The 27,515-nt window shown below is 55.0% G+C and overlaps 1 protein-coding gene across 4 annotated transcripts in view; it reads left to right on the top strand.

Annotated features, from left to right (window-relative positions):
* The first annotated feature begins 9,351 nt into the window (after nucleotides 1-9,351).
* vps37c (VPS37C subunit of ESCRT-I) overlaps nucleotides 9,352-27,515 on the top strand; it is a 39,443-nt gene continuing 21,279 nt past the window's right edge. For 2 of the 4 annotated variants that reach the window (XM_073038930.1, XM_073038926.1), the window contains exons 1-4: nucleotides 9,352-9,414; nucleotides 10,572-10,901; nucleotides 12,192-12,317; nucleotides 20,078-20,249. In XM_073038930.1, the coding sequence (XP_072895031.1) occupies nucleotides 10,887-10,901; nucleotides 12,192-12,317; nucleotides 20,078-20,249 (313 nt within the window). In that variant the 5' untranslated portion in view covers nucleotides 9,352-9,414; nucleotides 10,572-10,886. Of the gene's footprint in view, nucleotides 9,420-10,571; nucleotides 10,902-12,191; nucleotides 12,318-20,077; nucleotides 20,250-27,515 lie in introns of all 4 variants that reach the window. The other 2 variants (XM_073038927.1, XM_073038929.1) reach the window with 2 other exon arrangements.

Raw genomic sequence — 27,515 nt, 5'->3', positions numbered from 1 at the left:
AGGGATTAAAGGCAGATAAATCCCCAGGGTCAGATGGTCTGCATCCCAGAGTGCTTAAGGAAGTAGCCCAAGAAATAGTGGATGCATTAGTGATAATTTTTCAAAACTCCTTAGATTCTGGATTAGTTCCTGAGGATTGGAGGGTGGCTAATGTAACCCCACTTTTAATAAAAGGAGGGAGAGAGAAACCGGGGAATTATAGACCGGTTAGTCTGACATCGGTGGTGGTGAAAATGCTAGAGTCGGTTATCAAAGATGTGATAACAGCACATTTGGAAAGAGGTGAAATCATCGGACAAAGTCAGCATGGATTTGTGAAAGGAAAATCATGTCTGACGAATCTTATAGAATTTTTTGAAGATGTAACTAGTAGAGTGGATAGGGGATGTGGTATATTTAGATTTTCAAAAGGCTTTTGACAAGGTCCCACACAGGAGATTAGTGTGCAAACTTAAAGCACACTAATTGGTATTAGCACACGGTATTGGGGGTATGGTATTGATGTGGATAGAGAATTGGCTGGCAGACAGGAAGCAAAGAGTGGGAGTAAACGGGATCTTTTCAGAATGGCAGGCAGTGACAAGTGGGGTACCGCAAGGCTCAGTGCTGGGACCCCAGTTGTTTACAGTATATATGAATGATTTAGACGAGGGAATTAAATGCAGCATCTCCAAGTTTGCGGATGACACAAAGCCGGGCGGCGGTGTTAGCTGTGAGGAGGATGCTAAGAGGATGCAGGGTGACTTGGATAGGTTAGGTGAGTGGGCAAATTCATGGCAGATGCAATTTAATGTGAATAAATGTGAGGTTATCCACTTTGGTTGCAAGAACAGGAAAACAGATTATTATCTGAACGGTGGCCGATTAGGAAAAGGGGAGGTGCAACGAGACCTGGGTGTCATTGTACACCAGTCATTGAAGGTGGGCATGCAGGTACAGCAGGCGGTGAAAAAGGCAAATGGTATGTTGGCATTCATAGCAAAATGATTTTAGTACAGGAGCAGGGAGGTTCTACTGCAGTTGTACAAGGTCTTGGTGAGACTGCACCTAGAATATTGTGTGCAGTTTTGGTCCCCTAATCTGAGGAAAGACATTCTTGCCATAGAGGGAGTACAGAGAAGGTTCACCAGATTGATTCCTGGGATGGCAGGACTTTCATATGACGAAAGACTGGATCAACTAGGCTTATACTCACTGGAATTTAGAAGATTGAGGGGGGATCTTAATTGAAACGTATAAAATTCTAAAGGGATTGGACAGGCTAGATGTAGGAAGATTGTTTCCGATGTTGGGGAAGTCCAGAACGAGGGGACACAGTCTAAGGATAAAGGGGAAGCCTTTTAGGACCGAGATGAGGAAAAACTTCTTCACACAGAGAGTGGTGAATCTGTGGAATTCTCTGCCACAGGGAACAGTTGAGGCCGGTTCATTGGCTATATTTAAGAGGAAGTTAGATATGGCCCTTGTGGCTAAAGGGATCAGGGGGTATGGAGAGAAAGCAGGTACAGGGTTCTGAGTTGGATGATCAGCCATGATCATACTGAATGGCGGTGCAGGCTCGAAGGGCCGAAGGGCCTACTCCTGCACCTATTTTCTATGCTTTTATATCGATAACCAGAGAGACAGATAGTCAGACAGATGGATTTGGACACAGATAGATAGATAAACAGATAGGTTGATAGTTAGATAGATAGATAGATAGATAGATAGATAGATAGATAGATAGATAGCTGGACAGATAATCAGAGAGATAGATTTGGATAGAGAGACAGCGAGATGGTCAGATAGAAAGGTAGATAGTCAGTCAGATAGATACAGATAGACAGGAAAACTGAAAGATAGATAGTCAGAGGGACAGGTAGATTGTCAAACAGATAGATGTAGACAGGTAGATGTTCGGACAGGTATATACAGATAAACAGACAGGTAGGTATTCAGACAGATAGATATAGATAGATAGACAGACAGATATAGACAGATAGATCGTCAGACAGATAGATATAACTAGCCAGGCTGATACATATTGATAACCAGAGAGACAGATAGTCAGACAGATAGATTCGGATACAGATAGATAGATAGATAGACAGACAGATAGTTTAATAGTCATATAGATAGATATAGCTGTCTAGACAAATAGATAATCAGACAGATAGATTTGGATAGAGAGACAGCGAGATGGTCAGATAGAAAGGTAGATAGTCAGTCAGATAGATACAGATAGACAGACAGGGAGATAGATAGCCAGACAGATGGATTTAGATAGAAACATAGACAGATAGATAGTCAGACAAATGGATATAGATGTACAGACTGGTAGATATTCAGTCAGACAGATATAAATAGATGGACAGATTGATTTGGAAGGACGGACAGGTGGATGGTCAGATAGATAGATATAGAGACAGGTTGATAGACAGATTGATAGATTTGGATAGACAGCCTGGTAGATGGTCAGATAGATAGATATAGTGACAGGTAGATGGTCGGACAGGTAGATACAGATAGACAGGCAGGTCGATAGTCAGACGGATAGAGTTGGATAGACAGATGGAGATGGTCAAATAGACTGATATACAGTCAGACAGGCAGATACAGACAGTCAGGTAGATAGTCAGACAGATAGTCAGAGAGACAGATTTAGACAGAGAGATAGATCTTCAGACTGGTAGACATACGTAGCCAGAGAGACAGATAGTCGGACAGATAGATTTCGATGGACAGCGGGCTGGTCAGATAGAGAGATATAGATAGTCAGGCAAGATAGATTTAGATAGACAGACAGATAGATTGTCAGACTGATAGACTGTCAGACTGATAGACAGACAGGTACATGATAAGACCAATAGATATAGACAGGCAGTCAGGTAGATAGTCAGACAGATAGATTTTGGATAGACAGCCTGGGAGACAGTCAGACAGATAGATACAGATAAACAGACAGGTAGACAGCCAGACAGATAGATATAGATAGACAGAGTCTGTGTATAAGAAGGGGCTGAGCTGGGAGACAGCCAGACAGATAGATACAGATAGACAGAGTCTGTGTATGAGAAGGGGCTGAGCTGGGAGACAGCCAGACAGATAGATACAGATAGACAGAGTCTGTGTATGAGAAGGGGCTGAGCTGGGAGACAGCCAGACAGATAGATACAGATAGGCAGAGTCTGTGTATGAGAAGGGGCTGAGCTGGGAGACAGCCAGACAGACAGATACAGATAGACAGAGTCTGTGTATGAGAAGGGGCTGAGCTGGGAGACAGCCAGACAGACAGATACAGATAGGCAGAGTCTGTGTATGAGAAGGGGCTGAGCTGGGAGACAGCCAGACAGACAGATACAGATAGACAGAGTCTGTGTATGAGAAGGGGCTGAGCTGGGAGACAGCCAGACAGATAGATACAGATGGACAGAGTCTGTGTATGAGAAGGGGCTGAGCTGGGAGACAGCCAGACAGATAGATACAGATAGACAGAGTCTGTGTATGAGAAGGGGCTGAGCTGGGAGACAGCCAGACAGATAGATACAGATAGACAGAGTCTGTGTATGAGAAGGGGCTGAGCTGGGAGACAGCCAGACAGATAGATACAGATAGGCAGAGTCTGTGTATGAGAAGGGGCTGAGCTGGGAGACAGCCAGACAGACAGATACAGATAGACAGAGTCTGTGTATGAGAAGGGGCTGAGCTGGGAGACAGCCAGACAGACAGATACAGATAGGCAGAGTCTGTGTATGAGAAGGGGCTGAGCTGGGAGACAGCCAGACAGACAGATACAGATAGACAGAGTCTGTGTATGAGAAGGGGCTGAGCTGGGAGACAGCCAGACAGATAGATACAGATGGACAGAGTCTGTGTATGAGAAGGGGCTGAGCTGGGAGACAGCCAGACAGATAGATACAGATAGACAGAGTCTGTGTATGAGAAGGGGCTGAGTCACCTCTGCATCCCGCGGGGACTGAATTCCTTCAGAGCGCGCAGGCCTCTCCTTCCCATGCTCTACCAGTCTGTTGTAGCCAGCTTACTGTAACTTCCTCTGCAGAGGCGTGCTGGGGGGGCAACGGCATCAACACGGGCGATGCCGACAGGATCAATGCACTGATTAGAGAGTCTGGCTCTGTTATCGGAGTCAGACTGGACACAGCGGGGGGCTGTGCGAGGACGAAGGACCCCCCCCCCCCCCTCCCGGAAAACCCTGGCAATTCTGGACAACGTTGCTCGCCCTCTGCAAGCCACCTCGGCTGAACAGGTGAGCACTCTTAATAATAGGCTGGGACAACGGCGCTGCTCCAAAGAGCGCTGTGCGAGGTCATTCTTACCCCCTACCCCAGCCATTAGGATCTATAATGAGTCAACCTACAACTGGAGAAGGGGGTGAATGGTCCCACCCCTGCTAGACTATTCGAGGTAACTTATTTTATATTATTTCTTTTTTCTTTTCTAATATCTTGCATCCGTGCACTTGTAATGCCGCCGTGACGCAGCAATTTTCATTGGGATCAATGAGGTTTCAATCTATCTATGTATCTGTCCATCTAATGATAATATCTAATACCTAATTAATATCTGCTGTGCGGAGGGACTCGGGAGTGCCTGTTCAGGAATTGCAAGAAGTTGGCTTGCAGGTACAACAGGTTATTAAGAAGGCAAACGGAACGTTGGCCTCTATCGCCAGAGGGGTTGAATTCCAGAGCAGGGAGGTTATGCTGCAACTGTACAGGGTACTGGTGAGACCGCACCCGGAGTACTGCGTGTAGTTCTGGTCTCTGTACTTGAGGAAGGATAGACTGGCTTTGGAGGCGGTGCAGAGGAGGTTCACCAGGTGGATTCCAGAGATGAAGGGGTTAACCTATGAGGGATTGAGTCCCCTGGGGCCATACTCTCTGGAATTCAGAAGAATGAGAGGGGATCTTGTAGAAATGTACAAATTTTTGAAAGGGATAGATAAGATGGAAGAAGAAAAGTTGTTTCCATTGGTGGGTGAGACTAGAACTAGGGGACGTTGCCTCGAGATTCAGGGGAGAAGATTTAGGACGGAGATGAGGAGAAACTGCTTTTCCCCCAGAGAGTGGTGAATCTGTGGAATTCTCTGCCCAGGGATGCAGCTTCTTCACTAAATATATTTAAGATACAGTGAGATAGATTTTCACATAGTAGGGGGATTAAGGGTTATGGGGGAAAGGCAGGTAGATGGAGCTGAGTTTACGGACAGATCAGCCATGATCTTATTGAATGGCGGGACAGGCTCGATGGGCCGGATGGCCGACTCCTGCTCCTATTTCTCATGCTATTGCTTATATTTAATCAGCCAATCGTATGGCAGTAACTCAATGCACGAAAGCATGCTGACGTGGTCAGGAGGCGCAGTTGTTGTTTCAGGCCGAATGGGGCAAGAATCGTGACCCAAGTGACTCCGACAGTGGAGTGATCGTTTGGTGCCAGATGGGGTGGTCCGAGTAATCTCAGAAACCGCTGATCTCCTGGGATCTTTCACGCACAACGGTCTGCAGAGTTTGCCGAGAACGCTGAGAGGAACAAACTGGAAAAGAAGACAGTCCGGTGGCCTTTTTTTAAGGAGAGGGGCTACAGACCGGTTCGAAGTGACCGATGCCGAAGTAGGCGCTCGCCACAACGGCGGTGCGCAGGAAGAGCGTCTCTGAACGCACAGCACGTCGGGGCTTGGAGCGGAGGGGCCGCAGCAAGCAGAGGGCCACGAGCACACACACGGGGTGGGTGGGGTCACTTTATTAGGTACCGGAGGAGGGTGAGGTGGCTGAGTATAGATTTCCAGAGGTGGGTCACTGATGACGATTCTGACACTGGTCAGAGGTCCGGACCAGGCCCCTCATCACTGACGTCAGCTGGCACACGCGCAGGAGAGGGCAGCCTAACAAGCGGTAGGACAAGGTAGCGCAGCGGCGGACTCGAAGGTGGGGGGGGGGGGGTCTCCACAGCGGTCCGCCAGAACTGTCCAGCGCACCGCCGGCACCGGCCGACCCGCAGATGAGGACATGCGTACAGGAAGGGGCCGGGAACGTCATAAGGTACCCCACCCAGCCTGCACATCATCCTCCGCAACTTCCGCCACCGTCGACAGGACCGCGCCACTCAGTACGTCTTTCCCTCTCGACCTCTCTCCGGTTTCCGCAGGGTTCGTTCCCTCCGTGATTCTCTGGTCCACAGGCCCCTCCCCACGGATCTCCCACCGGGCACTTATCCTTGCAAGCGTTAAGTGCTCCACCTGTCCCTACGCCTCCTCTCTTACCACCATTCAGGGCCCCAGACACTCCTTCCAGGTGAGGCAACACTTCACTTGTGAGTCTGGTGGGGTCGTCTATTGCATCCGGTGCTCCCGGTGCGGCCTCCTCTACATCGGCGAGACCCGACGCAGATTGGCGGACCGCTTCGTCGAGCACCTCCGCTCCGTCCGCCACAACAGACAGGATCTCCCGGTTGCCACCCACTTCAACTCTGCTTCACATTCCCATCCGGATGTGTCCATACATGGCCTCCTCTACTGCCATGATGAGGGCAAACTCAGGTTGGAGGAGCAACACCTCATATACCGTCTGGGTAGTCTCCAGCCCCTTGGTATTAACATCGAATTCTCCAACTTCCGGTAATTCCCTCCCCCTCCCTTCCCCATCGCACTTTCACTCTGCCTCCTCCTCCAGCTGCCTATCACCTCACTCATGATTCTGCCTTCTTCTACTACCCATAGTGCTTTCCCCTTACATTCCTTCTTCACCTCTCCTGCCTACCCCCTCCCTGCTTCCCCTCCCCACCCCTTGATCTTTCCTCTGATTGGTTTGTCACCTGGCACCTACTGCCCTCCCCCACCTTCTTTATAGGGCCCCTGCCCCCCCCCTTCAGTCCTGACGAAGGGTCTCGGCCCGGACCGTTGACTGCTCGTTTCCACGGATGCTGCCCGACCTGCTGAGTTCCTCCAGCGTGTTGTACGAGTTGCTGTGACCCCAGCATCTGCAGTGTACTCTGTGATTACTGCTCATGGACTGTTGGAGCCACTTCCATCAGGATGGAGGCAACGCTGGCCTCAAAGGCGGTTACTTTCCCCAAGCAGTCAGGCCGATTAACACCTTCCCTCCCTCGCCTGCCCCTCATCCCTCCCTAAGCACCACCACTTTATCACTTCCCGGCAGTCCCCCTGAAGTACAGACATTCCTGCGCCCAGCGCCATTCCAATGAGACGTTAAAGGTTCAGTTATTGTCAGAGCATGCGACTCTGAAACTCTACTCCTCCAGATAGCCGCGAAACCAAGAAAAAAAGAGAGTGGCGGCACGATCGTCAACCACAACCCCTCCCTCTTAAATCCCCCTCCCCGCACGAAAAAATTAGCAAAAACGGAACAAGCAAACGGACCCCCTCCCAAATCCCCCTCTCCTACACGCGCACGCGCGCGCGTACACACACACACACACACACACACACACTCTCTCTCTCTCTCTCTCTCTCTCTCTCTCTCTCTCTTTCTCTCTCTCTCTCACACACACAGATTGGGCAAAAAAATTACACAGAACATGAAGAACTATAAGACGGAAACCAAGTCCGTATCCAAAACGCAGTAAGCCTGGGTAACATTCTCCAGGCACCGCAGCAGAATCTCCCCTCTCCGGCAGCAGAGCGACCCCACCAGCGATCAAAAGGCCGGCTCACCTTCCACATTCGCATCGGCGTTTCACTCTCCCCCATCGCTTTAATCGACGAACGACAGACACTTTAATCGGCGAAATGGAGTCGAACGTCGGCCTGCACCCCGCCCCGCAGCCTTCTCGCCACACGATCCGCGCACGCTGCCTCCGTCTCTTGGAGACTGCAGAGCGCCGAGACACTCCAAGGGTCTCCAGACTGCGAATCGCAGGCTCCAACATCCCCAGAATCACATTCAAGATAAAACACAAACGTTAAAAAAAAAACGTAAAAGAAAAGTGTGGTTTCATCGGTGTGGTAAACTATGTATACCTGTCTGGACCACGCCCCTCTGCTGACTGCTCCTGTGGCTCCTCCCACAGACCCCTTTATAAAGGCGATTGGGGCACTGCTCCCCCCTCAGTCTCCGAGATGTCGTGCTCCCTTTTTGCTGCTAAGAAAGGCCTATCGTTCACTTTCTGTCTCCGAGAGTTATTGATGGTGCATCAATCGGTCTACCCAGAGATGTCGACCGTGGGAGCGTTGTACCGAAAGGTACAATCAACGTGCAGGTATGCAAGTTAACTCCTGCATTTATGTTTATTTCTGTTTTATGATTTTTGTGTTTTTGTGTGCTGCGTCGGATCCGGAGTATGGATAATTTCCCTCTTCCTTACACTTGTGTATTAAATTGTGGCGTTAAACAATCTCTAAACTGAAATCAGAAGAATTTGGAGCTCGTGTCACTAATAAAGCACTAATCCTCGCTCTTCTGATTGTTTCCCCTGCTTCGTTTATGGAAAGAGAAATATATTTATTTATTTACAAACACTGTGGTCACCTGACCTCTGCTTTCATTTCGTAGCCGCATTGGCTCCCGGTTGCCACCCTCTGCGCGCCGATCCAAGATGGAGGCTCCCCTTGTTCCGGATGTGACGTCACTGGAAACTTCTCCATCAACCCAGTGGGGTGGGCCCTCCACAGCTCAGTCCTGCGGGGGGGTGGGGGGGGTGGCTGTCAAAATGAAAATGAATCTCGCAGCTGCCACTTCCGCCTGATGTAACTGGACGCGTCTCTATATATGATATGGGTTATATATAGCAGGCAGCAGACCTATATTATTCATTTAATTTGCAGACGAATCACAAACAATATTGAAGCATCGGAAGTTCTTCCCCAGCTGATTTATGTTGAATCAGCCTGGTTCCCTCAGGCAGTTGTTGAGGAACGGGACACTGCCATCGCAGCGAAGGGGTGTAACCACTTGTTATCGCTCAGCCCTGGGGGTTGTTCTCGGGCAGAATTTTAATTTTGCGCGGATATTTTAATCATACACAGACGAATATCACGCATCGCACGTTGTGATCAGATCGCCTGCAGATTATGTCCACACTGAGGGAGGCGCACCACCCTCCCCCCCCCCCATCACCGGCTGATGGTTGTTGAGGTCCAAGCGAATGGCGGCTTGGGACTGGGGAAAGGGGTGTGATTCAGAAGAAACGTTTGTGAGATGAGAGGAAAATGCCCCGCAAAGGAAAAGTAAATAAACAAAGCGGAATTAAACTGAAACGCAGGCGTCAAACTGGTGGTAGGGGCGGGGCTGATGTGAAAGGACCGATTGTGTGGCGGCTAGGAAGGCCGCCGCACCCCTACCGCCAGTGGGAACGCCGGCGTGTCATGTGAGAGGGCGGATACCTGAGCTGTGGCGTCATTCGGTGGGCGGCGGTCGGAGAGGGCGGAGGTGGTATTCTGCGCCGGCCGATTGCGCGGTGAGGTGGGGGGTTTTCGGGCTCGGTCTGCGGCCTCTTCGGGTTTTCTGCGGGGAATGAAGGAACTGGCGGGGAGGGGAGGTGGGGGCTGCGTCTCCCGGGGCAACGGTCCCGTCGGTCACGTGACCCGCGGCGGCGTCCTTTCACTCGCCTGCGCTGGCGTCTCTTCTCTCCCCACCTCCCGCTCCCGGAAGTTCAGGATTCCGGCCGATTTTGGGGGGGGATCTCCTCTGTCCTGCCCCTCTTCCGGAAAGGTCTGTGCAAAGGGGGTGGTGTCTGCTGCGGGATCTGGAGTTTGGGGATTCCCCCGGACTTTAGAAACCGACTGGATCAGGGGATTCCCCCGACACCCCCCCCCCCCCGTCTTGGATTTAGGGAATCCCTGGGGATGCGGATTTGGGGAATGCCCGGGATTTGTAGGGATGATGATTTGTGGAATTGCCCTTGGCTGTAAGGGCCGTACCTTTAGCTGATCGCCTGCAGTTTGAAGCTGTGGATGTTTGTAATTCCCTGGATTTTGGAAACTGCTTTTGCTTCGGGGAATGCCCGGGATTTGTAGGGATGATGATTTGTGGAATTGCCCGTGGCTGTTAAGGGCCGTACCTTTAGCTGATCGCCTGCAGTTTGAAGCTGTGGATGTTTGTAATTCCCTGGATTTTGGAAACTGGTTTTGCTTCGGGGAATGCTCCGGATTTTCAAGTATCTCAAGTTCAGGATTCCCCGGGATGCTGGAATAGCGGATTGAGGGAATCCCCTGCAATTTAGGGATCAGGATTTTGGGAATTCCCTGCATTTTAGATCAGACTATTCAATTTTGAGTTATATACAGTTTTTGAATTCTCTCCAACCCCCCACCCCCCCTCCCCGTTTTTTGGAAATTCACTGGATTTAGAGAATCCCCCCGCCCCTAGAGTCCAGGAATTCCAGCTCTTCGCCTACCAGAACAAGGGGACGTAGCCTCAGATCCGGATATGCGGGAGGAGGAGTGTGGGAATCTCCTGGATTTTCAGGATGCAGCTGCGGGAGCTGTGGAGTTGGCCAGCTTTGCGGGACGTGGGGTTCGGGGATCTGTCCTGGATCTTGGGGACGTGGGATTCGGGGAATTAACGCTGCCTCTCTCTCTCCCCCCCCCCCCCCCCCCCCCCCCCGGTAATCAGGAAGTGCCGTATATCCAGGGATCCGTGACCGCGGAAGAGGCTTTTGACCTGAGGGATCCCCGGCTCGCGCGTTTGACAGCGACCGGTCCAGCTCGTTTCCCCCCCCCCCCCCCCCCCGGCAAACAACCATGTGCGGCGACGGCTTCGGCTGAGGGGGAGAGCTCACTGCCCGACAGCGCTCCGGAGGGATTCTCCGCCGCCGACTGGGAGCCAGCACCCTCGCCCCGCTTCCGGATCCTCGGGCCCCGGTGCCGGGTCGGGAAGGGGCCACCGCCTCCCCGCGCTCTGGCGCCGAGGCGGACCCCGTGAGCCGCCATGTCTGGCCAGCAGGTAGGGAGGGGCTTGTTGAGCCGCGGGAGAGGGGCAGTGAGTGCCGGGCGCTGGAGATGCTCTGAGGGCGGGGAGGGGCGGGGAGGGGCGTGGAGAGGCGGTGGGGGGAGGGGATGTGGGGGAGATGATGAACAACGCTCCCTCTGATCATTAGTAGCCAGAGATCTCATGTCCGGCAAATTTTTTTTCCCTGTGACAATCTGTGCGCGCGCACACGGCGCAGATTTACAAAATAATTCGACATTATACTGCGCAGGATAACAAAATGACGGACTTATTTGCTGTCAAGTGGATGGACATACTGTCATATGTACGTCTACTGTCAGGATGAAGGGAAGGGTTGGGGTAAGAAGGGGAGGAGGGGCATTAACGGAAGTTGGAGAAGTCAATGTTCATGCCATCAGGTTGGAAGAACAACACCTGATACACCGGCTGGGTAGCCTCCACCCTGATGGCATGAACATTGACTTCTCTAACTTCCGTTAATGCCCCTCCTCCCCTTCTTACCCCAACCCTTATTTATTTGTTATTCCCCTCTTTTTTCTCTCTCTCTCTCTCTCTTCCCCTCTCGCATTCACTCCTTGCCTGTTCTCCATCTCCCTCTGGTGCTCCCCTCCCCCTTTCTTTCTCCCTAGGCCTCCCGTCCCATGATCCTTTCCCTTCTCCAGCTCTGTATCACTTTCGCCAATCACCTTTCCAGCTCTTAGCTTCATCCCACCCCCTCCGGTCCTCTCCTATCATTTCACATTTCAACTCTCCCCCCTCTCACTTTCAAATCTCTTACTATCTTTCCTTTCAGTTAGTCCTGACGAAGGGTCTCGGCCCGAAACGTCGACAGTGCTTCTCCCCATAGATGCTGCCCGGCCTGCTGTGTTCCACCAGCATTTTGTGTGTGTTTCATCAGGACTCACGAAGGGTCTCGGCCCGAAACGTCGACAGTGCTTCTCCCTATAGATGCTGCCAGGCCTGCTGTGTTCCACCAGCATTTTGTGTGTGTTGCCTGGGTGTACATATTTAAGTCACTCAGTTATTTTAGCATTTAGTTAAAAGATTGTTTTCAATAAGTGTAATTATTAATGACTGCATCATTTTAGTTGGAGCACCTTTTGTGCGCGCATTAATTTCCTCCCCCCGCCGGTTCGAAAATGTGTGCGCGCACGCGCGCATCTTCGAAGAAACAGACATCAGGGAGGGGGCGGCGAGGGGGTTGTCATGCACAGCTGAGTGGGGAGTTGCTCCGGTGATCCACTACCCCCACCTCCCTCTGATAGCCCCTCTGCTGCCCCACAGATGCCCCTGGACGGCCAGCTGCCGGTCCCCCTGGATAACAGGCTGCGAGCGCTGAGCCCCGAGGAGCTGCAGGAGGTGCTGGAGAACGACGAGAAGATGGAGCGTCTGGTGCTGGACAGCGAGGAGGTGAGCGTGGACCCCATCTGCCCCCTCCCGTCCTCCCCACCCTGCAGGTTCAGTGCGTGTCCTATCCTCGTACGCCGAGGTCCCCCTGTCCCTCAACGTTCCCACCGTTCACGGTGCGTGTCCTACCCTCGTACGCCGAGGTCCCCCCGTCCCTCGACACTCCCCACCGTTCACAGTGCGTGTCCTACCCTCGTACACCGAGGCCCCTCTGTGCCTCGACACTCCTCTCCGTTCACGGTGCGTGTCCTACCCTCGTGCGCCGAGGTCCCCCTGTCCCTCGACACTCCCCACCGATCACGATGTGTGTCCTACCCTCGTACACCGAGGTCCCCCATCCCTCGACACTCCCCACCGTTCACGGTGTGTGTCCTACCCTCGTGCGCCGAGGTCCCCCTGTCCCTCGACACTCCCCACAGATCACGGTGCGTGTCCTACCCTCGTACACCGAGGTCCCCCTGTCCCTCGACACTCCCCACCGTTCGCGGTGCGTGTCCTACCCTCGTGCGCCGAGGTCCCCCTGTCCCTCGACACTCCCCACTGTTCACGGTGTGTGTCCTACCCTCGTACCCCGAGGCCCCCCTGTCCCTCGACACTCCCCACCATTCGCGGTGCGTGTCCTACCCTCGTGCGCTGAGGTCCCCCTGTCCCTCGACACTCCCCACCGTTCGCGGTGCGTGTCCTACCCTCGTACACCGAGGTCCCCCTGTCCATAGACACTCCCCACCGTTAATGGTGCGTGTCCTACCCTCGTACACCGAGGTCCCTCTGTCCCTCGACACTCCTCCCCCGTTCACGGTGCGTGTCCTACCCTCGTACACCGAGGTCCCCCTGTCCATAGACACTCCCCACCGTTAATGGTGCGTGTCCTACCCTCGTACACCGAGGTCCCTCTGTCCCTCGACACTCCTCCCCCGTTCACGGTGCGTGTCCTACCCTCGTACGCCGAGGTCCCTCTGACCCTCGACACTCCCCACCGTTCACGGTGCGTGTCCTACCCTCGTACGCCGAGGTCCCCCTGTCCCTCGACACTCCCCACCGTTCACGGTGCGTGTCCTACCCTCGTACACCGAGGTCCCTCTGTCCCTCGACACTCCCCACCGTTCACGGTGCGTGTCCTACCCTCGTACACCGAGGTCCCTCTGTCCCCCGACACTCCCCACCGTTAATGGTGCGTGTCCTACCCTCGTACACCGATGCCCCCCCCTGTCCCTCAGCGTCCCCTGACCCAGCCACCCTCTCGAACATCAGCTCCTCCCCGTGCTCGGTGCGAAAGTCCGGGCGGGGTTATCTCTGCTTTGAAAGAAACCAGCCACACCTCATCCTCCTCCACCCCGCTTCTGACAAAATTAAGGAAGTCCCAAGTTGAAAAAAAACCAAAGCGAGACAGGGAAGTGTGAAAATGAGTTGATGTTCCAGTAAGTCACAAGCTATTCTGGGATTTTTTTTTCCCGTGCAGTGAGTGACGTTAATGCCCCTACTCCCCTTCTTACCCCATCCCTGACATATTTAGTTGTTTGCCTGTTCTCCATCTCCCTCTGGTGCTCCCCTCCCCCTTTCTTTCTCCCTAGGCCTCGCGTCCCAGGATCCTTTCCCTCCTCCAGCTCTGTATCACTTTCGCCAATCACCTTTCCAGCTCTTAGCTTCACCCCACCCCCTCCGGTCTTCTCCTATCATTTCACATTTCCCCCTCCCCATCCTACTTTCAAATCTCTTACTATCTTCCTTTTCAGTTAGTCCTGACGAAGGGTCTCTCGGCCCGAAACGTCGACAGTGCTTCTTCTTATAGATGCTGCCTGGCCTGCTGTGTTCCACCAGCATTTTGTGTGTGTTTCATCAGGACTCACGAAGGGTCTCGGCCCGAAACGTCGACAGTGCTTCTCCCTGTAGATGCTGCCTGGTCTGCTGTGTTCCACCAGCACTTTGTGTGTGATGTCCTGAATCCTCCCGGTCAGCAGGGGGCGGTATTGAACCTGTTTTGAGTCCTGACGAAGGGTCTCGGCCCGAAACGTCGACAGTGCTTCTCCCTATAGACGCTGCCTGGCCTGCTGTGTTCCACCAGCACTTTGTGTGTGATGTCCTGAATCCTCCCGGTCAGCAGGGGGCGGTATTGAACCTGTTTTGAGTCCTGACGAAGGGTCTCGGCCCGAAACGTCGACAGTGCTTCTCCCTATAGACGCTGCCTGGCCTGCTGTGTTCCACCAGCATTTTGTGTGTGATGTCCTGAATCCTCCCGGTCAGCAGGGGGCGGTATTGAACCTGCTTTGAGTCCTGACGAAGGGTCTCGGCCCGAAACGTCGACAGTGCTTCTCCCCATAGACGCTGCCTGGCCTGCTGTGTTGCCGTTTTGTGTGTGCTGCTGTTTGGGGGGCGACGTATGATTCCAAAGATGGTTTTTTCACCCTCGCAGTTTCTAAACTCCACCCACAGCGATTCAACATTCTCTGACCATATGTCACCTCTTTCTAAAGACAATAGACAATAGGTGCAGAAGTAGACCATTCGGCCCTTCGAGCCTGCACCGCCATTTTGAGATCATGGCTGATCAACTACTATCAATACCCGGTTCCTGCCTTGTCCCCATTTCCCTTGATCCCCCTATCCATAAGATACCTATCTAGCTCCTTCTTGAAAGCATCCAGAGAATTGGCCTCCACTACCTTCCGAGGCAGTGCATTCCAGACCCCCACAACTCTCTGGGAGAAGAAGTTTTTCCTTAACTCTGTCCTAAATGACCTACCCCCTTATTCTCAAACCATGCCCTCTGGTACTGGACTCTCCCAGCCTCTGGAACATATTTCCTGCCTCTATCTTGTCCAATCCCTTCATAATCTTATATGTTGCAATCAGATCCCCCCCTCGATCTCCTTAATTCCAGCGTGCACAGGCCCAGTCTCTCTAACCTCTCTGCGTAAGACAGTCCGGACATCCCAGGAATTAACCTCGTGAATCTACGCTGCACTTCCTCTACAGCCAGGATGTCCTTCCTTAACCCTGGAGGCCAAAACTGTAATTCTATCTCTTACCAGCAGAGTCGCACCACTGCCTCAGCACTTCCTGTCCGTCCTTTCGATACAAAGAACGTCCTTTACCGTTAGCTTCCCAACTGTGGCCTCCCTTCAGCCACGACTCAGTGACGCCCGCAATGTCAGACCGACCAGTCTCCAATTGCGACACGGTCTCGTCCACCCTACTCCAAATGCTACTGGCATTTTTAATTTTCTGGCGGTGCCCCACAGGGGGTCGGTTTCCGCCCCGGTTCTTCTTATCCTCTGCATCAGTGACTCAGATGGCGGAACAGGTGGCCAGGTTTGTAGGCGACATGAAGGCTGGCTGAGGGGCAGGTAGTGTTGAGGGAAACAGACAGGCTGCAGAAGGACTCGGGCGGATTAGGGGGGAACGGGCAAGAAAGAGGCAAATGGAATACAACGTTGGAAAATGCAGGGTCGTGCACTTTGGCAGTGGGAATAAATGCGCGGGCCATTTTCTAAACGGGGAGAAAATCCAGGGATCGGGGAAGCAGAGGGGCTCGGGAGTCCTCGTGCAGAACAACCCCGGAGGTTAACGCGCAGGTCGAGTCGGGGGGGGTGAGGAAGGCCTTCGTTTCACGTGGTCCGGAGCGGGGACGTGAGGCCTCGCCTTGCTTTGGGCCCCTTCATCTTGGGAAAGATGTGCCGGCACTGGAGAGGGTCCAGAGGGAGTCCACCAGGACGGTTTCCAGGAATGGCGGGGTTATCACACGAGGAACGGCTACTAACTCTGGGTCTGTACTGGCTGGGATTCAGGAGGACCTGGGGGGGCGGGGGGGGGGGGGGGATCTCATTGAAACCTCTCGAGTGTTGAGAGGCCGAGACGGAGCAGGCGTGGAGAGGATGTTTCCCGTGGTGGGGGAGTCTGGGATCAGAGGGCGCAGCCTCAGGGTGGAGGGGCGTCCATTTAGAACAGAGAGGCGGAGAGATCTCTTTCGCAGGTGGGGTGGCGAACCTGTGGAGGCCGGGTCGTTGGGCGTGCTTAAGGAGGAGATGGACGGGTTCTTGATTGGACAGGGCATCGAAGGGTTACTGGGAGATGGTTGGGGAATGGGATTGAGGGGGGGGGGGGGACAGAGGGCTCACCCGTGATTGAATGGCGGAACAGACATGATGGGCCAAATGGCCTAATTCTGCTCCTACGCCTTGTGGACTCAAATACAGCGCCTTCAGCCCCGCGTTCTTCGCCCTTCTGAATTGTGTCTCCGTGGCCCAGTTTAACTCTTTGCTCTGCCTGCATTTGTACCCAGTCATTGGCCTGTCCTTCCTTACATTCATGTTACGCCCGTCGTCTACTTGCGAACCTGCCAGCTTATCCTCAGCTCTATCATCCTGGCTCTCAACCCCCCTGCCACACGGGCGCAAACCGCTCCCAGCAGCTCGAGTCAAACGTGCCTGCGAGAGTATCGGGTCCCCCCCTCGGGTTCAACCCGTCCCGTTTGTCCAGGTCACACCCGCCCCAGAAGAGGTCCCAATGATCCGGAAATCCGAATCCCTGCCCCCCCTGCTCCAACTCGTCAGCCGCGCAGTTATCTGCCACCTCCTTCTACCCCCGTCCTCACTGTCGTGTGGCACAGGTTGAAATCCCGGGATTATCACCCTTTAGGGTCCCGCCTCTCACCTTCCGTCGCAACTCCCTGCGTTCTGTTTTCAGGACCTCCTCCCTCTCTCCACCTCTGTCGTGGGTAGCGATCTGTACCACGACTTCTGGCTGCTCACTGTCCCTTTTCAGGATATTGTGAGCGCATTCAGAAACATCCCGGACCCTGGCACCTGGGAGGCAAAGTCCCATCCGTGTTTCTTTCTCATGTCCACAGAATTGTCTCTCTGTCCCCTTAAATACAGAGTCGCTGATCACTGCTACCATCCTCTTCAGTTCCCTCCCCTTCTGAGCCACAGGGTCGGACTCGGTACCACAGCCATGGCCGCAGTTACTTCCCAGATAGGTTCCGCCCCCCCCCAACGATACCCAAAACCGAGTACTTATTGTTGAAAGGGACGGCTATAGGGGTGATCCCTGTACTCCTCGACTCTCCCCACCCTTCGTGCTGTGTGCCCTACCTTTGATCACCGAGGTCCCCCCCACCCGTCCCTCGACACTCCCCACCGTTCACGGTGCCTGTCCTACCCTCGTACGCCGAGGTCCCCCTGTTCCTCGACACTCCCCAACGTTCACGGTGCGTGTCCTACCCTTGTACACCGAGGCCCCCCCTGTCCCCCGACACTCCCCACCGTTCACGGTGCGTGTCCTACCCTCGTACGCCGAGGTCCCCCTGTCCCTCGACACTCCCCACCGTTCACGGAGCGTGTCCTACCCTCGTACCCCGAGGCCCCCCTGTCCCTCGACACTCCCCACCATTCACGGAGCGTGTCCTACCCTCGTACCCCGAGGCCCCCCTGTCCCTCGACACTCCCCACCGTTCACGGTGCGTGTCCTACCCTCGTACACTGATGTCCCTCTGTCCCTCGACACTCCCCACCGTTCACGGTGCGTGTCCGACCCTCGTACGCCGAGGTCCCCCTGTCCCCCGACACTCCCCACCGTTCACGGTGCGTGTCCTACCCTAGTACACCGAGGTCCCCCTGTCCCTCGACACTCCCCACCATTCACAGTGCGTGTCCTACCCTCGTACGCCAAGGTCCCCCTGTCCCTCGACACTCCCCACCGTTCATGGTGCGTGTCCTACCCTCGTACGCCGAGGTCCCCCTGTCCCTCGACACTCCCCCCGTTCACGGTGTGTGTCCTATCCTCGTACGCCAAGGTCCCCCTGTCCCTCGACACTCCCCCCGTTCACGGTGTGTGTCCTATCCTCGTACACCAAGGTCCCCCTGTCCCTCGACACTCCCCACGGTTCACGGTGCGTGTCCTACCCTCGTACGCCGAGGTCCCTCTGTCCCTCGACACTCCCCACCGTTCACGGTGCGTGTCCTACCCTCGTACACCGAGGTCCCCCCGTCCCTCGACACTCCCCACCGTTCACGGTGCGTGTCCTACCCTCGTACACCGAGGTCCCCCCGTCCCTCGACACTCCCCACCGTTCACGGTGCGTGTCCTACCCTCGTACCCCGAGGCCCCCCTGTCCCTCGACACTCCCCACCATTCACGGAGCGTGTCCTACCCTCGTACCCCGAGGCCCCCCTGTCCCTTGACACTCCCCACCGTTCACGGTGCGTGTCCTACCCTCGTACACTGATGTCCCTCTGTCCCTCAACACTCCCCACCGTTCACGGTGCGTGTCCGACCCTCGTACGCCGAGGTCCCCCTGTCCCCCGACACTCCCCACCGTTCACGGTGCGTGTCCTACCCTAGTACACCGAGGTCCCCCTGTCCCTCGACACTCCCCACCATTCACAGTGCGTGTCCTACCCTCGTACGCCAAGGTCCCCCTGTCCCTCGACACTCCCCACCGTTCATGGTGCGTGTCCTACCCTCATACGCCGAGGTCCCCCTGTCCCTCGACACTCCCCCCGTTCACGGTGTGTGTCCTATCCTCGTACGCCAAGGTCCCCCTGTCCCTCGACACTCCCCCCGTTCACGGTGTGTGTCCTATCCTCGTACACCAAGGTCCCCCTGTCCCTCGACACTCCCCACGGTTCACGGTGCGTGTCCTACCCTCGTACGCCGAGGTCCCTCTGTCCCTCGACACTCCCCACCGTTCACGGTGCGTGTCCTACCCTCGTACACCGAGGTCCCCCCGTCCCTCGACACTCCCCACCGTTCACGGTGCGTGTCCTACCCTCGTACACCGAGGTCCCCCCGTCCCTCGACACTCCCCACCGTTCACGGTGCGTGTCCTACCCTCGTACACCGAGGTCCCCCCGTCCCTCGACACTCCCCACCGTTCACGGTGCGTGTCCTACCCTCGTACACCGAGTTCCCCCCTCCCTCGACACTCCCCACCGTTCACAGTGCGTGTCCTACTCTTGCCCTTTTCATTTCAGTAGCTTCTGCCACCCATCCCCGTCACTTCCTCTCTCCCACAATCGCCTTACCCCGTCACACTCACCCTTGCCCGCTGTCTCCCCCTCTCGATTGCTCTCCCCCAGCCACGAACCCCAGCCAACATCTTCATCGCTCACTTTGCTCCCAGCGGAGCTCCACCGTGGGGCCCGGTCCCCACCTCCACCGGCCTCGCTCCGGGCTGGGGCCCAATCCCCGCCTCCACCGGCCTCGCTCCGCGCTGGGGCCCGGTCCCCACCTCCGCTGGCCTCGCTCCGCGCTGGAGCCCGGTCCCCACCTCTGCCGGCCTCTCTCCGCTCCACCGCGGGGCCCGGTCCCCACCTCCGCCGGCCTCGCTCCGTGCTGGGGCCCGGTCTCCACCTCCGCCGGCCTCGCTCCGGGCTGGGGCCCAATCCCCGCCTCCACCGGCCTCGCTCCGCGCTGGGGCCCGGTCCCCACCTCCGCTGGCCTCGCTCCGCGCTGGAGCCCGGTCCCCACCTCTGCCGGCCTCTCTCCGCTCCACCGCGGGGCCCGGTCCCCACCTCCGCCGGCCTCGCTCCGTGCTGGGGCCCGGTCTCCACCTCCGCCGGCCTCGCTCCGCGCTGGGGCCCAGTCCCCACCTCCGCCGTCCTCGCTCCGCTGCGGGGCCCGGTCCCCACCTCTGCCGGTCTCTCTCCGTGCTGGGGCCCGGTCCCCACCTCCGCCGGCCTCGCTCCGCGCTGGGGCCCAGTCCCCACCTCCGCCGGCCTCGCGACACGTTGGCACCCTGCTTGACGCCCTGCAACCCCCCCCAGGTCCAGAACCTGCAGCTGGAGCGGGAGATGTCCCTGGCCACCAACCGCAGCCTGGCCGAGTCCAACCTGGGGCTGCAGCCCCGACTGGAGAGAGGGAAGGCCCAGCTGCTGGAGAAGTACGGCGAGCTGCGGCAGATCCACCAGGCCGTGACCGAGCGGCACCAGAAACTGGGTGAGTGGCCCCGGGGAGTCGGGACGGAGGGTTTGAGGTCGCGGCGAGGCGCGGGAGGGGGGCAGAGGTGACGAGGACAGAACCGGGGTCGCTTCCGCTGGCGTTGGCCGCCGGGTTCGACTTCGAATCCGCTGTGTTACTCGCGTCCTTGGCGTGCGCGAGGAGCGGAAATCTCCTGCGCTGCGCCTTCGTCCAAGTGTGTCCCGCTTGTTGGCGCAACGACGTCGGCGCCGGGCTCCGGAGCGGAGGTTCCCGGGTTCGAATCCGGGTCGGGCTGAGCGTCGAGCCGTGCAACTCGGCCCCGTGAAAACGAGTGGCTTGCTTCGAAAACGCCGTCAGTAACTTCCGAGTTAAGGGCTGTTCTTCTTTCATCTAAACGTGCACTTTATGGTCATTCATAGTAAATACTATGTACAACGGGACGGTCAATATAACATAGAAATATAATTGTATCAGTGTGAACTAATCAGTCTGATGGCCTGGTGGAAGAAGCTGTCCCGGAGCCTGTCGGTCCTGGCTTTTATGCTGCGGTACCGTTTCCCGGATGGTGGCAGCTGGAACAGTTTGTGGTTGGGGTGACTCGGGTCCCCAATGATCCTTCGGGCCCCTTTTTACACCCCGTCTCTGTAAATGCCCTGAATAGTGGGAAGCTCACATCTACAGATGCGCTGGGCTGTCCGCACCACTCTCTGCAGAGTCCTGCGATTGAGGGAAGTACAGTTCCCGTCCCAGGCAGTGATGCAGCCGGTCAGGATGCTCTCAATTGTGGCCCCTGTAGGAAGTCCTCAGGATTTGGGGGCCCGTATCAAACCTCTTTAACCGTCTGAGGTGAAAGAGGGGCTGTTGTGCCTTTTTCACCCCACAGCCGGTATGTACAGACCACGTGAGATCCTCAGTGATGTTAGTGGCGAGGAACTTGAAGATTTGTTAACTTAGCGGCGCCAGGACAATGCAATACATGACAAATAATGGGGAAAAAAATCACTTCAGAATCGATTAGAGTAATTAAAAAATTGTGCAGAAGCAGAAACGATTTACCAAACAAAAAGTGAGGTGGCGTTCATGGGTTCAATGTTGATTTGGCAAATCGGACGGCGGAGGGGAAGAGGCTGTTCCTGAATCGCTGAGTGTGTGCCTTCAGGCTCCTGTACCTCCTTCCCGACGGTAACAGTGAGAAGGGGGCATGTCCTGGGTGCTGGGGGTCCTTAATGACGGACACTGCCTTCCTGAGGCACCGCTCCCTGACGATGGCTGGGATACTGCGGAGGCTGGGGCCCGTGATGGAGCCGACTAACTTTACAAGTCTCTGCAAATTAATTTGATCTTGAGCATTAGCCCCACCCCACCCCCCCATACCAGAGGGTGATGCAGCCTGTCAGAATGCTCTCCGCAGTGCGTGTGTAGAAGTTTCCGAGTATTTTAGGTGACAAAAGGAAATCTCCTCCAACGCCTAATGATGTCTTCCCTTCTTTAATAACTGCATCGATATGTCGGGACCGGGTCAGATCCTCGGAGATCCTGACACCCAGGAACGTGTAGCTGCTCACCCTCTCCCCTTCTGACCCCTCTATGAGGACTGGTGCGGGTGGGCCCCCCCCACCCGTTTTTCGAACATTCACTTTCCGACGGCTCGCTGTCACGAAAGGCCTACATTAACACCTGTTTGCGCTAACCAAAGAAGATTTTCGCTTTTACGGTAAAAAGACGCCCGCTTTATACGTGTGTTTACCCCGAGGAAGACTACCGTGACCGTGAAGCCTCGTCCGGGCAGTTGTGCGCGCGCAGGCGTGTATGTGCGTAGTCGTGTACGTGCCGATTTTTTTTTTCCCTTGGCTCTCTGTCTTCCCGAGTTTGATAAGTGAAACTACACCGTACATACAATATTTCTACTTTATATAGGGTGTAAATTTATCATATCATTCCGGCTTTTACTATATGTCGGTGTTATTTTAGGTTCTGTGTGTTATTTGCTTTGATTTGGTAGGTTTTGTTTTGGGTCTGGGAACGCTCAAAACATTTTTCCCATGTAAATTAACGGTAATGGCTTCCTCGCTTCACGACATTCCGGCTGACAGACGGTCCCATCGGCCCGCTCCGCCTTCGGATAGCGGGGGAGACCTGTACGTGTTCCTTCATCTTACCCTTCCTGAAGTCCGCGATCAGCTGTTTGGTCTGACTGACGTTGAGTGCCGGCTTGTTGCTGTGACACCACTCCACTAGTTGGCCTATCTCACTCCTGTACGCCCTCTCGTCACCACCAGTGACCCTACCAGCAATGGTTGTATTGTCAGCAAATTTGTAGATGGTGTTTGAGCTATGCCTCGCCACACAGTCATGTTTATAAAGAGCAGTGGGCTACACACACACACCCCTGAGGGGCGCCAGTGTTGATCGTCAGCGAGGAGGAGATGTTATCACCAATCCGCACAGACTGTGGTCTTCCCGTTAGGAAGTCGAGGATCCAATTGCAGAGGGAGGTACAGAGGCCCAGGTTCTGAAACTTCTCAGTCAGGACTGCGGGGACGATGGTATTAAATGCCCCCGTGCCCCTTTCGGGGCTTCTGCCCACACATCGGCAAATTCAGAGAGCTGCGTTCAGTATCGCCGGCAACCGCCTGAAGTCTGCCGAGCCGCGACAGCACGACGGTGCGCTGCCTTAAATACCGTGAAAGTAAGCTGCAAGTGACGACGGGAAACGTTAATCTGAGACGCGTCGCGCGAGGGAAGCGGGGCGGGAAAGGTGACGGGGTGGGCGAGTGCCGCTCAGCAAAGAGGGTGGGGGGTGCTCCCTCCCTCCCTCCCTCCGCCAGCCCGCCGGTCAGCCCAGGGCGAGGTGTGGCACCTCGCTCGAGCCGCTGGACGTACTCAGCAGGCCGGGCGGCATCTGCAGGGGAGGGGGCATAAAAGTACAGTCGACCTTTCTGGCCGAGAACCTTCGGCGAGAGGAGAGAGCGGAGACGTGCACGGCCAGGGGAGGGTTCCTGGGTTCGTCGTCCGTTCAGAAACCGGACGGTGGAGAGGTGGGCGTCGTTCCAAGGAGACTGGGGGGGTGGGGGAGGGCTGTTGGCCAGTGGGACTTACTCCGGTGAGACGCCTGGGACCAGTGGCTCACTGTTTGTGCGTGCATATGGACGGGGACGGGCAGGTCAGCGGGATTGACGGGACCCTGGCGTCGCGGGCCGCGTGCCGGATCACCGAAGTGGCGGCTGGAATCCGGCATTGGCAAATACGCAGCAACGCGCCCCGGTGAAAGGGTCGACGGTGCGGACTGCCACCTGGGTGGGGAGAAGGTTCAGATGTCAGAGGTGCAGGGGGACCATGCAGGACTCCCAGGGGGTTAATTGGCAGGTTGATTCTGTGGCAAAGAAGGCAAATGCAACGTTGGCATTTATTTAGGACATAGAACAGTACAGGCCCTTCGGCCCACAGTGTTGTGCCATCCCTTAAAACCTGCCTCCCATATAACCCCCCCCCCCCCACCTTACATTCCTCCATATACCTGTCTAGTAGTCTCTTAAACTTCACTAGTGTATCTGCCTCCACCACTGACTCAGGCAGTGCATTCCACACACCAACCACTCTCTGAGTGAAAAACCTTCCCCTAATATCCCCCTTGAACTTCCCTCCCCTTACCTTAAAGCCATGTCCTCTTGTACTGAGCAGTGGTGCCCTGGGGAAGAGGCGCTGGCTGTCCACTCTATCTATTCCTCTTAATATCTTGTACACCTCTGTCATGTCTCCTCTCATCCTCCTTCTCTCCAAAGAGTAAAGCCCTAGCTCCCTTAATCTCTGATCATAATCCATACTCTCTAAACCAGGCAGCATCCTGGTAAATCTCCTCTGTACCCTTTCCAATGCTTCCACATCCTTCCTATAGTGAGGCGACCAGAACTGGACACAGTACTCCAAGTGTGGCCTAACTAGAGTTTTATAGAGCTGCATCATTACATCACGACTCTTAAACTCTATCCCTCGACTTATGAAAGCTAACACCCCATAAGCTTTCTTAACTACCCTATTTATCTGTGAGGCAACTTTCAGGGATCTGTGGACATGTACCCCCAGCTCCCTCTGCTCCTCCACACTACCAAGTATCATGCCATTTACTTTGTACTCTGCCTTGGAGTTTGTCCTTCCAAAGTGTATCACCTCACACTTCTCTGGGTTGAACTCCATCTGCCACTTCTCAGCCCACTTCTGCATCCTATCAATGTCTCTCTGCAATCTTCCACAATCCTCTACACTATCTACAACCCCACCAACCTTTGTGTCGTCTGCAAACTTGCCAACCCACCCACCCCCCGCCCCCCCCCACATCCAGGAATAGAATATAAAAGCACGGAGATAATGCTGAGGCTCCAGGAGAGACGTCGGGTGGTTTCGGGGCCCCTCCCCTCAGGAGGTGTTGTCACTGGAGGAGGTTCACGAGGATGATTCCGGGAGTGACGGGGTTAACGCGTAAGGAGTGCTTGGCAGCCTTGGGCCTGGACTCGCCGGGATTGAGAAGAGGCCGCGTCCGTGGGTGGATCTCAGGCGGAAGTTGGTCGTTGCCTGACCGGTCGGGGCACGGCGGGGGAGGCCGGCGTACGGGGGGGAGGGGGTGTTGAGCGGGAGCCGGGATCCGCCACGGTGGGACGCCGGAGCAGGCTCGATGGGCCGAGTGGCCTGATTCTGCTCCCCCGCCCTGCGTCCTGACACCGACCCGCGGCAGGCGGAGGTTAGCCGGGGCCACTGCGAAGTGACGCACTTTGGGCGGTCGAGCGTAAAGGGGACGGGACACGGTCAGTGGGCGGACCTGCTGACGTACGGAGGTGTCGATCGACGATAGGTGCGGGAGTAGGCCGTTCGGCACTTCGAGCCAGCACCGCCATTCACTGTGATCATGGCTGATCGTCCACAATCAGTACCCCGTTCCTGCCCTCTCCCCATATCCCTTGACCCCGCTATCTATAAGAGCTCTATCCAACTCTCTCTTGAAAGCATCCAGGGAATTGGCCTCCACTGCCTTCTGGGGCAGAGCATTCCACATCTCCACCACTCTCTGGGTGAAAAAGTTTTTCCTCAACTCCGTTCTAAATGGTCTACCCCTTATTCTTAAACTGTGTCCTCTGATTCTGGATTCCCCCCAACATCGGGAACATGCTTCCTGCCTCCAGCGTGTCCAATCCCTTAATAATCCTCCATGTTTCAATCAGAATCGGTGTCGGTGCGTTCTCCTGAGACTCTTACACACTTGGTACAAGTGCGGTGCGCCAACCTCTGCGGGTAGCCGCGATCCTTTATTTAAGCAAGTGCGGGCTATCCGGAGGATCGCTCAACAAACTTGGCAGTGCTTGTGGAGCCCTGTCAGGCGATGCCCCCCCCCAATGAGGGAACAGCCCTCCCTTTATACAGGGTCTAACACCACAGTCAGTCACGCATGCAAGGTTCAATTCTCAGCTACCCCCACAGTTACATGCCCGGCAACAGTGATAGTACGAGACAAAGAACCAAAGGTCATCCATCCAAGAACAATATGTGCGATTAGTATCTGAATTTTGCACTTTGGAAGGACAAACCGAGGTAGAACATACAAGGTAAATGGTAGGACACTGAGGAGTGCAGTAGAACAGAGGGATCTGGGAGTACAGATACATAATTCCCTAAAAGTGGTGTCACAAGTAGATAGGGTTGTAAAGAGAGCTTTTGGTACATTGGCTCTTTATAAATCAAAGTATTGAGTATAAGAGTTGGAATGTAATGGTGAGGTTGTATAAGACATTGGTGAGGCTGAATTTGGAGTAATGTGTGCAGTTTTGGTCACCTAATTACAGGAAGGATATTAATAAGGTTGAAAGAGTGCAGAGAAGGTTTACAAGGATGTTGCCGGAACTTGAGAAACTAAATTGCACAGAAAGGTTGAATAGGTTAGGACTTTATTCCCTGGAGCGTAGGAGAATGAGGGGAGATTTGATAGAGGTGTATAAAATTATGATGGGCATAGATAGAGTGAATGCAAGCAGGCTTTTTCCACCGAGGCCAGGGGAGAAAAAAACCGGAGGTCATGGGTTAAGGGGGAAGGGGGAAAAGTTTAAAGGGAACATGGGGGGGGGGGGGCTTCTTCACACAGAGAGTGATGGGAGTGTGGAATGAGCTGCCAGATGAAGTGGTGAATGCGGGCTCACTTTTAACATTTAAGAAAAACTTGGACAGGTATATGGATGAGAGGGGTATGGAGGGATATGGTCCGGGTGCAGGTCAGTGGGACTAGGCAGAAAAATGGTTCGGCACAGCCAAGAAGGGCCGAAAGGCCTGTTTCTGTGCTGTAATGTTCTATGGTTCTAAATTCTTGCATGTCATCAGGACAAATTAATCCTTTTAAAATAGTAGTTGACAAAGCCCACTTAATCACCTAAAAGCAACTAATTTCCTGCACGTCAGCAGGAGCAATTGATCTTTTTATTTGCCTCGCCCTGAGGCGTAGGTATGTCGTTAAACAAGTCCTGTGAGAATAGAAATAGTGAGGAACTCAGCGGGTCGGGCAGCATCCGTTGAAACTAGCAGTCAACGTTTCGGGCCGAGACCCTTCGTCAGGACTGAAGGGGGGGGCAGGGGCCCTATAGAGAAGGTGGGGGGGAGGGTGTGAGGGAGGAGGCTGGTAGGTGCCAGGTGAAAAACCAGTAAGGGGAAAGATCACCTCCGCTCCGTCCGCCACAACAGACAGGATCTCCCGGTTGCCACCCACTTCAAATCTGCTTCACGTTCCCATTCGGATTTGTTCTCTACTGCCGTGATGAGGCCAAACTCGGGTTGGAGGAGCAACACCTCATCTACCGTCTGGGTAGTCTCCAGCCCCTTGGTATGAACATCGAATTCTCCAACTTCCGGTAATTCCCTCCCGCTCTCTTCCACCATCCCACTTTCACTCTGCCTCCTCCTCCTTCATCTGCCTATCACCTCCCTCATGGTTCCGCCTCCTACTACCCATAGTGCCTTCCCCTTACATTCCTTCTTCACCTCTCCGGCCTATCCCCTCCCTGCTTCCCCTCCCCCACCCCATGATCTTTCCTCTGATTGGTTTGTCACCTGGCACCTACCGCCCTCCCCCCCCACCTTCTTTCTAGGGCCCCTGCCCCCCCTCCCTCTTCAGTCCTGACGAAGGGTCTCAGCCCGAAACGTTGACTGCTCGTTTCCACGGATGCTGCCCGACCTGCTGAGTTCCTCCAGCTGGTTTGTACGCATCTGCAGCGTACTTTGTGTTTGGAGATGGAGGGAGTAGTGAGGTAG

This window comes from Hemitrygon akajei, unplaced genomic scaffold (assembly GCF_048418815.1).
Source record: "Hemitrygon akajei unplaced genomic scaffold, sHemAka1.3 Scf000240, whole genome shotgun sequence".
Classification (NCBI taxonomy): domain Eukaryota; kingdom Metazoa; phylum Chordata; class Chondrichthyes; order Myliobatiformes; family Dasyatidae; genus Hemitrygon; species Hemitrygon akajei.
Note: the sequence above shows the minus strand (reverse complement) of the source record. Positions and strands in the feature narration are given on the sequence as shown.